Source organism: Gossypium raimondii, chromosome 8 (genome assembly GCF_025698545.1).
Source record: "Gossypium raimondii isolate GPD5lz chromosome 8, ASM2569854v1, whole genome shotgun sequence".
NCBI classification, from domain to species: Eukaryota; Viridiplantae; Streptophyta; class Magnoliopsida; order Malvales; family Malvaceae; genus Gossypium; species Gossypium raimondii.
The window spans coordinates 44,535,252-44,546,442 of record NC_068572.1 but is presented as its reverse complement, the minus strand read 5'-3'; the positions used below and the strand labels follow the sequence as shown (position 1 = coordinate 44,546,442).

The 11,191-nt window shown below is 30.3% G+C and overlaps 2 protein-coding genes across 3 annotated transcripts; both read left to right on the top strand.

Moving 5' to 3' along the window:
• The first annotated feature begins 4,325 nt into the window (after window positions 1–4,325).
• LOC105791578 (UDP-galactose/UDP-glucose transporter 2) lies at window positions 4,326–6,555 on the top strand. 2 transcript variants are annotated; one of them, XM_012619695.2, is made up of 7 exons: window positions 4,326–4,661; window positions 4,754–4,782; window positions 4,918–5,050; window positions 5,145–5,387; window positions 5,467–5,568; window positions 5,993–6,100; window positions 6,220–6,555. In XM_012619695.2, the coding sequence occupies exons 1-7, from the start codon at window positions 4,536–4,538 to the stop codon at window positions 6,442–6,444; spliced, it is 966 nt and encodes a 321-aa protein (XP_012475149.1). In that variant the 5' UTR covers window positions 4,326–4,535; the 3' UTR covers window positions 6,445–6,555. The 2 variants fall into 2 exon arrangements, with proteins under 2 accessions (XP_012475149.1, XP_012475147.1); XM_012619693.2 differs by having other exon boundaries at window positions 4,328–4,661; window positions 4,849–5,050.
• Window positions 6,556–9,103: 2,548 nt separating this feature from the next.
• Window positions 9,104–10,953, top strand: LOC105791577 (uncharacterized). The gene is made up of 3 exons (XM_012619692.2): window positions 9,104–9,553; window positions 9,653–9,864; window positions 10,411–10,953. Exons 1-3 carry the CDS (start codon window positions 9,367–9,369, stop codon window positions 10,774–10,776), a joined length of 765 nt encoding a protein of 254 aa, XP_012475146.1. The 5' UTR covers window positions 9,104–9,366; the 3' UTR covers window positions 10,777–10,953.
• Window positions 10,954–11,191: the final 238 nt, after the last annotated feature.

Sequence of the window (11,191 nt, the reverse complement as noted above, 5' to 3'; positions counted from 1 at the left end):
GAAAGCTTCTGTTTTTATTTTCATTCTGTTGATCTGATCAACATGTTTGATTTTATTCTATGGTCAATTGATATTGGTTCCTTATATGGCCCTTGTTTTATGATTATTAACATATATGGCCCTTTTCTATTTTCTATTTTCTGTTTCGGTTCATAACAGAACCAGGAGACGAAACATCCCTCAGTCCACTCCTGCAAGGTAAGATTCTCCCAAGAAATTTACTACTGTTCTCTCTTCCAAAGAAGAAGATACTCTACTGCAAAAGAAAGAGCAAACAATTTTAACTGTCTACACCAACAGATATTTGCTGTGTACAAAGAAGCACTTCATTGAGTAGAATGACTTGCTACAATTTGTTGCTTTTGTAAAACCATATGCAGTAGTTAACATTTACTTTGCAGTAATTGTAGAAGTTTGGGGTTTTACTTGATCTCTTTAGTCAAAGAAGATAATGGACAAGAGGAGAAATAGTAAGTTTCATTATCTTTTTTCGAGTTCTCATAGATTCCAACATCATAAAGCTGTCATTACTATCTTTGCTTTTTCCTGAATACATCAAATCAGAAGCTTGTAAGCAATATGAACCTGCAATTGTAATTTGTGTTATTAGATGTATCTTGATGGTGTTTCATGTTTTCAGTAGGAAAAATAATGAAATTTTGTTTTCAAATATTGCTTCTATACTGCGGCTAGCATCTGAATCCTATGTTTTTTTTATTAATGTGATAAGTGATAATTATGTTTATTATATGTATATCTAGAGGGAGATTTGTTAATGTTTGCCATGAAATTATATGATAATGTGGTAAGAAGGAAAATTTGTGAAAATATGTTGAAAACTAATGCTAGTTGTTTGAATGAATGAAGTCAAACAGTTATGCATTGAATATATATATATATGCATATAGCAGAGTTATGCATATGCATTGGATGTATGGTTTTTCTTGTATTGCGCAGATTCTTGGTTGCTTGACTGTTGTTACATTTTTCGGTGCAAGCAACTTGGACGAGACTGAATCAGTAATGAAGTTGCTTTGGGACTTAATTAATCCTGGAACTGACTCTAGTGTATGAATTTTAACTGATAGTTATCGTCTTTCTTTTTGTTTTCCATCTACAAATAAATTTGAAATGTCATTGATAGATCTGCAAATTTGGATGCAGGGCAATTACATACTTCTCCAACATATCGACAAGAACGATGAAGCACGTAATGCGGCAAAGATGTGAGGCTCTTGCTTTAGTATTTGAATCCAACCGTCTGGAGAAATTCTCAAGTAAAACCAAGGATTCAAACAAAGAACTTAAGGATAACATTATAAAGCAACTCGTAAGTGGTTGTTAGAAACAGCAATGAAAGAATTTCTAGTCAAGATCCAAGAACAGGTTCAATTCGCCGATCGCTTTAGATTTCCTAGAGGTACCGATTTGACTTTGTTTTATGCATATATTTAATAGATTGTATCTTGAGTGTCATAATAGTCTTAATAACTTTCGGGATGGGAAATGTGCAATCTCATGGATATTTTCATTGAAAAATTCATCTTTTGTCTTTATATTGTTGATTTACTTTTCTAGGTCGGCTTTGTGTAGTGATCATTTACCTTAATTCCAAAGAAGAAATGTTGATTTTCCAATGTTTCTATTTCATATAAATGCACTTTGTAGGACTTCTTTGGCACATGAAATGACCATATTAATTCTTTTTCATGGATTTTCTCTCAAACCTTTCTAATTATTTTTGTTGTTGATATTCGATAGACATTATTACTATTTACATTTTTAAGCAAACCAATGTCAAGTATTGATTCTCGAGTTTAGAAAAGCAAAGATACTCCACATCATGATTCGAATGAGAGTTTTGTTTCATTTCTTCTTCTAAGTATTTCATTGTTGGCATGATTCAGTTGAAAGAGCAATCTAAAGCTAATGGTGCTCGAATGGGGCTTCATACTATGTTCCTACCCAAGATCTTAAATCGTAATAGACGCTCATCAACAGAGCAACTTGTCGGAGCAGCTTCTTCAAAGATACCTCTCGACATGACGACTCATGGAAATCTGATTTCAACTTGACATCATTGTTAGTGTACATTTCTTAAGTGATTCAGATAAAGAGTAACACGGCCATTTGAAATGTGATTTGGGGTGTAGCTTGACGAATATATATCAGTTCTCTTTGTCTAGGTTTTAAAGTCTGTCATGTGTTTATAACCTTTTTGTCTAAGCTAAGAAACTATAAATCAAAATCATGGTGTGTATTTTGAGTTGTGCCCCAAAATTATTTAAGGGGTTAAGTATAGTATCTCCATTTGTTGATCACTGGTCATCTTCTCAACTTTGCCATATTCTTTCTCCATATTTGATGTCAAGTTGAAAAGAAAATTTTTGGTATGCACACCGCACGGGCTTCTTTTTGCATTTGACAGTCAAATGCACTTACAATTTGAATGTTATTTAATAATAATTATTTTAAATTATATTTAAATTATATTTAATAATAATTATTTTAAATTATATAAATTCATATAAGAAAATTTATTATCAAGAATTTTATGAAATTATATATCATTATTAAATTATATTTAATAATAATTATTTTAAATTATACAAATTCATATAAGAAAATTTATTAGTTATAATTATTTTAAATTTAATTAAATCATATATTATAATTTTAGTAAATTCATATAAGAATATTGATTATTAAGAATTTTATTAAATTATATATTTTAATTATAATATATTTAATAATAATTATGTTAAATTATCTTTATAGTATCATATATTATGATTTGAGTAAATTCATATAAGAATATTAATTATTAAGAATTTTATTAAATTATATATTTTAATTATAATATATTTAATATATTTAATAATAATTATGTTTAAATATGATTAAATTATTTATTACTGATAATAATAATCTTATTAAAATTTAAATAACAATAACAATAATCATTTACCAAAATAAATTTATGCTAAGGGTATTCTAGTCATTTTAGTTTTTTCCATTATGCTATTACACCTCTATTCCATTCAACAAAACACAAGATTACTATTACGCCTCTATTCCATTACATTCAACCAAACAGTTGATTTGCTATTACACCTCTATTCCATTACACCTCTAATCCATTACACCTCTAATCCAATACACCTCTAATCCAATACAGCGAACCAAACGTGCTCTAGGTATTTATATACACTTTTAATGCTAAAATTCAACTAGACATTACCTAAATATTGTCACTAAATCATCCTAAATATTATCACTAAATAATTCTAAATATTATCACTAAATAATTCAAAGTTTAAAAATTAAATTTAAACTAGAGATTAAATTTAAACTAATTACAGAGTTTTAACAATATAAAAAATCATTCAATCTTTATCTGGCCACTTTTTGAATCTTCAATCTTTCAATCAAGCCCTCCTCTTTGGTTTTTGTTCCAATTTAATCCCCTTTTTGTAAGAGTTTGAATTCAGCACATCGATTCCATTGCTGATAAGAAAAATCCAAATTTAATAACATTTTATTTTATAATTAACCAAAAATAAATATATTAAAAATACGAATTTATCTTGCTATCAGACACATTTAAAGTATGACATAATATGGCATGCAGAAAAATTTCATCATCTTAAAAGTTTGATGAACATCCTCCACCAATTGGTGAAATACTGAACACCCTTGATTTTTTATGATCTTAATCTAACACTAGTATGCTTATTCATCCATTAAGAGTGTATATAATATAAGGCTCATTGTTTTTCTTAAAGGGAAAGGGGCTTATTGTTAGATTTTTATGTTGTTCCAAAATGAAAATAAATAATAAAAAATAAGATGAAAAATAAATATGCCAATAACTTCTTTAATAATAAGTACCTAATTATGCCGTATTAAATCATTATGACATACCAAAACCTAATCCTACTCTAATAATAATAAAAACCTAATCTAATTTTTTAAGATAAACTTAAACTATTTTTACATTCACATAAATATTAAACTTTAATTTATATAAAATAATCCATTAAATACAATGTGTTATGTCGATTATCATTATGATGAAATTCTGCAATAATTAATTATGATGATAATTATTTATATGTATTGTTTATATTTAACTAAAAACAATAAGAAAAATCTGTTATAATCCAAAATATGTCCATAAATAGTAACTCCTCATTTTCCCAATTATTTAATCATGGAGAAGCCCATATGCAGAATTAGAAATTTCACTTCTGTTTTTTTTTTTTTTTTTTTTAAGTTTCTTTTATATTTCCTTATTTTCTCTCTGCTTTTTTTTTTTTGGGGGGGTGGGGAGACAGAGCAAACGTGAAACATGCGGTTACTACTTGTACTTAAACATAATCAAACCGCCACCCAAGTCAACATGCAAGGGAAAGGAAAATTGCAAAGTGAGCTGATTTATGATAACTTTATTATACATGGTTGATCCATCTAGGATTTTCGTATCTCTCATTGGAGTGGATTGAACCAAAAAGAAAAAAAAAACAGAGGCAGCAATGAAAAACGAAGAACAAACTCGTTTTTTGTTTGGGATTTCGCTTTCTGATATACCTAAATGGAAGCAGTTTCTCATTTGCTCTTCTGGGTTCTTCTTTGGTTACCTTGTCAATGGCATTTGCGAGGTTTTTCTTTTTCTTTTCTTTTTCCATTTTCTCGGCAACCAAACAAAGTTTAAATGCATCATTTTAAGAATTTTATATTTGCTGCTTTTCAGGAATATGTATACAATAGACTCCAGTTCAGGTAACTGCTGTAGTTTTTATTTTGGTAATTATTTTCAATTTTTTTATATTAATTTTTTGTGTTCAGCTATGGCTGGTACTTCACATTTGTACAAGGGTTCGTCTACCTTTTTCTGATTTACCTTCAAGGTTTCAGTCCAAAGAAAATGGTGAACCCATGGAAGACTTATGTGAAACTCTCTGCTGTTCTCATGGGCTCTCACGGCCTCACAAAAGGGTCTTTAGCTTTCCTCAATTACCCAGCACAGCTCATGTTCAAATCCACCAAAGTAAACCCCCAAAGTTGAAAATTTTCACTCTTCACAACAGTGTTCTTGTTTTTGCTTTTATTTTTTTGAAAGCTTCATTAATGGATATCTTTAGGTTCTTCCAGTGATGGTAATGGGTGCTTTCATACCTGGTTTGAGACGAAAATACCCACCACACGAATATGTTTCTGCAATACTTTTAGTACTGGGTTTGGTCCTTTTCTCCTTAGCTGATGCACAAACTTCACCAAGCTTCAGTGTAATTGGTGTAATAATGGTGATTGGTGCTCTTGTAATGGATTCTTTTCTGGGTAATTTGCAAGAAGCTATCTTCAACATGAACCCTGAAACAACACAGGTGATTTTTTGCTGATGATGGTTTAAACATGTGAAAAAAGTAGTGCGTTTAATGCTATACTTTTTTATGGTGACGTTAGATGGAAATGCTGTTTTGCTCCACCGTCGTTGGTTTGCCATTATTGATCCCACCCATGGTTTTAACAGGAGAAGTATTCGAAGCATGGAATTCGTGTTCTGAGGCAAGTTTTAACTCTTCACTTTTAATAAGCTTAACAATTCGGTTCCAGACTTTTGACATTGCTTTAGTTGATTCAATCGTTGTGAACCCAACCAAAACCAAAATAACCAAAATTGAATTGGTTATGGGTTTTTAACTGATTATGGATGAATGTCACATTGGTTTCATCAACTTAATAATTAGTCTGATTTTTATAATATTAAATTCAAGGTTAGTTTAGCAACTGAGGCTTAAAAAAACCTACTTTCGGAAACTATTGTGAAAAAGAAGTTTTTGAAAAATTTGATGTTGCTTGCATTCAAGAGAAATAGTAACTTCATTGAAAAACACCTTTTCCAAAAGTGGAAAAAATTCAAAAAAGTAAAAGAAATTAGAAATGTTTACAATGAAGTCTGAGTTGCATCATATTATTGTTCCTTGAGCAGCATTTGTATGTGTACGGCGTCTTAGTGTTTGAAGCCATGGCTACGTTCATCGGACAAGTTTCAGTCCTCTCCCTCATTGCCATTTTTGGAGCAGCCACTACAGCAATGGTGTGAATTTCTCTTTTTCATCCATTAATGGGAACTCAGTCACTTTTAATTTTTGAACTATATAATAAAACACAGAAGCAGCAGATGCAAATGAAGTGATATTGAATGCATTGGCACAGGTAACAACTGCGAGGAAGGCAGTGACATTACTGCTGTCTTACATGATATTCACAAAGCCATTGACCCAACAGCATGGGACTGGGCTTATACTTATAGCTATGGGGATCACCTTGAAACTCTTGCCGGTTGATGTCAAGCCGGTTTACAAAAGAGTCTCGTCTGCAAGTGGAAGCTCTTCAAATGGTGGGCATGAAATTGAAGAAGAGGAAAACCCCATGGTCTAAAACTTGATTATTAATATTTACTACCATTGCTCTTTATGTTTCTTTTGAAATGTTACGTTAAACCATGACTTTCATTTTAACCAAAAATTAAACTATCAAATAATGTTTCAATGAGATTTTTTCAGTTTATTATTTATTTATTTAAAAAATTAAAAATACTTCTAAAATAATTTTTATTTAATTTTCAGTTTAAAAATTACTTATAACTTGAGTGGTTTACATTTACATTTATTTTATCTTCCACTCTCATTTGATATTTACATAATTTTTACCAAATATATTTATTAAATACTTATTTTTCCCTATCAAATTTTAGTTATTATAACATCTTTTACTCAACACTAACTTTATTCAAATTAAATAACTTAAATTATTCTTTGAAAACTTTACTTTAAAATAAAACTACCTCCTCTTTTAAAATTATAAACAAATATTATTACAATAATATTTTTAAAATTTAAAATAATAATTTAAACTCAAAATAATACCCCAAATTTTATTTTTACTATTTTAATCAAAACATCATTATTTTTTAAGTATTTTTACATATATTTTTTCCAAGTCATTAGTGGCACATAATTTAGTAACAATTTAAAATTTTAAATAAAACGAATTTTAAATTTAATTTGTAATTTGAAACTATCTTATGCAATTAAACTTTTTTTTCACTTTATTTGGAATGGATGAAAGAAAGGTTTCCGCAAATTATTTTACCAAATAGCAGGGAAGGGTAAAAATATTAAGGAAGTCCTATATGTAAAGGGTGGATTGCATTTCGGCTCCTCTTTTGATAAAATAGATAAATTAATTTCATATACATTTCGAAACATACAATCTAACCCATTCGCTAAATTTTTCTGTTAAATAACCACGTGTTAAATGTTGAAAATTATTATTTTTTAGGTAAACTGTAAAAATGGCCACCCAATTATGTCTTACGTTATAGTTGGTCACCCAACTACTAATATTTCGATTTAGTCATTAAACTTTTTGAAATTAAATATTTTAGTTACTCTGAGCTGATGTGGGCTTTTTTATTGGTCTAATAACAAAATTAGCCCTCTAATGCTTACATATTCTATCAATTTGATCCCAAATATAAAAAATTTAACAAATTTAGCCCTCACTATTTACAGAATTTGTCATTTTAGTTCTAATTCTAAAAGAATTAATAAATTTGGCCATCAACATTTACAAAATCTATCAATTTAGTCCTAACTCTAACAATTTTTGAAATATTGTTTTTAAAAAAATCATTTTTAGCCCATCATAACCCATCGATTAACCTAAGTGAGATTTTAAAATAAGAAAAAAACAACCCTCTTTCAAGTCATTTGCAACAAATTTCTTTTTACTATAATTTAGGTTTCACACTAAACCAAACCAATTGATTTGGAACCTATCTAAAATAATTGATTGCATTACTACCCGAAAAAATAATATTTTTAATGACTTTATTTTCTTTTGGATCTTAATTTTTGTGTGTGTTTTATCCCAACTTTTTAGAGTTCTTTTGCAAGTGACTTGAAAGAGGGTATTTTTTTTTCTTATTTTATTATCTCACATGGGTTAGTTATAGGGATGACAAAAAAAATCTGAATCCAACAGGTTCCAAGTCGATCCGACCCAATAGGGTCGGTTTTTTATTAAAGTTGGGGGTTGAGGAGGGTTAATTTTTAAAAATAGTTGGGTCAGGTTTAGAATGAAACCGCCCACCCTGCCTCGAGATATTTACAAAATTACACTCTATACATATTTTATATTAATTAATTTAAAAATCTCTAAAATTTATCAAAACTAATCTCATTCTACCGCCTCTATGCTAGTCCGCTTTCACCCCTGTAAGGTTATTTCCCTCATTTTCTATCGTCTTCATTTAATAATTTATTAAAGGAATATTCCTTGCTTCTTGTTTCTTTTTTGCTGTAACCACATGTGTGTAAATGTACATTAACACATAACTCCAAAGATAAATCATTAAGTAAATCTAATTACAAATGATTTCAAAATCTTTTCATTTAAAAAAAATTAATTAATCACAATTTTACAAGAAGTTTAAAAATAATAAAATTAAACTCAGGTTGGGTCGAATCGGAGTTGGGTATATTATTAAATTTTAGGTTTGGGTTCAGAGTGGGTTAAATTTTTTGAAGTTGGGGTCAAGTTGGTGTCGGAGCATGAAAGTAGAGCATCGGGTTGGATTGGAGTGGGCAAAAAACCGCCTCGCCCTACCCCATTGCCATCACTAGTTAGCCGATGGGTTATAAAGGGCTAAAAATGATTTTTTTAAAATATTTTTAAAATTTTTAGAGTTAGGACTAAATTGACAGAATTTGTAAATATTGAGGAATAAATTTATTGATTTTTTTAGAATTAGAACTAAAATGATAAATTTTGTAAACATTGAGGACTAAATTTGTTGAATTATTTTATATTTAGTATCAAATTGATAGAATATGTAAACATTAGAGGCTAATTTTGTTACAAGACCAATAAAAAAGCACACATCAGCTGAAAGTGAATAAGGTACTTAATTCCAAAAAGTTAGTGACTAAATTGAAAAATTAATAGTTGGGTGATCAAAATAGAAAAAAGAATAATTTAGTCATAGAAAGTTAATTTTCACCATGTCTGATGTTAGAAAATATTAACCGAGAGTAGAAGAAAGAATTTAATCATTTTCTAATTGAGAAGCCAAATGCAATTCCTCCGGGTACTTTTATCGAAGGAAAGATAAATAGTTGTATAATGAAGTCATCATTTTAACCACATGTCCGTCGTCTTTACATGCATGAATACACGTATACCAGCACTTGCTCATCAATTGTTTACCCTTCCCATAATAAAAGTCAAACCATCTTGTTTTTACATTAATGGGGCGGGTGAAAGGAGGTAAAATTAGTTCCAACAGTAAAAAAGAAAATGAGGGAAGACACCAACAGCAGTACTCCACTGCTTGAAGAATCAGAGGTTAAAGATAGAAAAGAAGTAAGTGGAATGGAGCAGTGGAGAGGAGAGATTGTTAAGAGCATCGTATATGCAGGCCTTGAAGCCATTTTCACTTGCTTCTCTCTCATTGCCTCCATATCTGCTACCAATCTCTCATCAGGTTAGCACCATAAAGATATATATTATCATGCATGGCCTCTTTAACGAGAGCTATCTTTGCTTTTGTCCTTTTTCTAAAACTGTAAAAAATTATTTGCAGTGGAGGTGTTGGCGCTGGGCATTGCGAACCTGGTTGCAGATGGGATATCGTCGAGCCTCGGGGATTTTTTGTCTTCCAGCGCCAAGGAAGACTTAGCTATCGAGGAAATGGCGGTGACTCAATGGGAGTTAAATAACCATAGAAAGGACCAACAAGAGCAGCTCCTTCAACAGTACCAAAGCCTTGGCATGGACCTTAACGACGCTAACACGGTATACCACTATAAACCCATTCATTTAATTTAACCACTTCTTTGTCTTTTAGTTCTCCCCCTTACTTTTTGCGCATTTTAAGTTCAGTTTTTCTATTTTTAATTCAAAATTCCTTTTTTTTATATATATATATCTTGGGGATGGGAAGTTATTATGCTCCACAACATTATAATCTTGCAACTAGGCTGGTTAACCAGTCATTTTTATTATTTTGATCTAATAATATAATTATAATCTTACACATGCAAATGCTTAAATAAGCATATAAAATTGTTGAATCGGGTTGTAAAATTCTCAATTATGTATTTAGTTGTTAATGTTCTTACATGGTTTTCATTTTAAATATTGACTAAATTTTTATATTTTGAAAATTTAACATAAATCTTTTGAGGTTTTATTTGTTTGTTAAATGAAAAATATAGCGAGATTAAAATTTTGAAATTAGAAGCCGAAGGATTAAATTTTAGATATGCAAAGGTTCCCTGAATACGGCGCTTCATGCAAAAATACAAGAACAATGTTAACCTAGTGTTAAATTTATGCAAGGTGGTGAATATATTCGCCAAGTACAATGACATTCTGAGAGACCAAAAAATGACAGCCCAGAAAGGGGTGATGCCGCCTGACCAAGGAGGAGAGAAGCCGTGGAAGAACGGCGTCGTATCTTTTCTGGCTTTCGCGGGTTTTGGCGCTGCACCGCTCTTATCTTTCGTCGTCCTCAAGCCATTCACGGACAATGAGTTGGTCATGTTTATTGGAGCATGCTTCATGTCTGCCATTGCACTTACCTTTCTGGGTATAGCAAAGGCCAAGATTTGTGGGAAAAGGAACTACGTAGGGTCGGTGGGTTTTGTGCTTTTAAACGGCGCCGTCGCTGCTTCAGCTGCTTATTTCCTTGGATGGATGCTTTGATGAATTTAGAAGAGAAGTCAGAAACAATATGGAACAGAGCTAAGAGACATGGAGAAGATGGAAGCTAATATAAGTTAAAGAGTTATATATATATGAATTTTGTATAACCCACATCTTGAATGTGGAAATTTGTAGAAACATATATATACGGATATATCAGACATTTTGAAATGGATATATGGCATTGTGTAACACCCTAACCTCGAAACCGTCGCCGGAACAGGTTTACGAGGCATTACCGGACATATTACACAATTTACACATAATTTAAAAATAAACAACCAACATATTAAAGTAAATCATAATTCATATAAATTTTACTAATTGTTTTCATTCATTCATTTTTATTTTATAAAAATTTCGGTAGCATTTCAGCTTATTTTTACATTAAACCCCCTGCAAAGTTTTAAATATA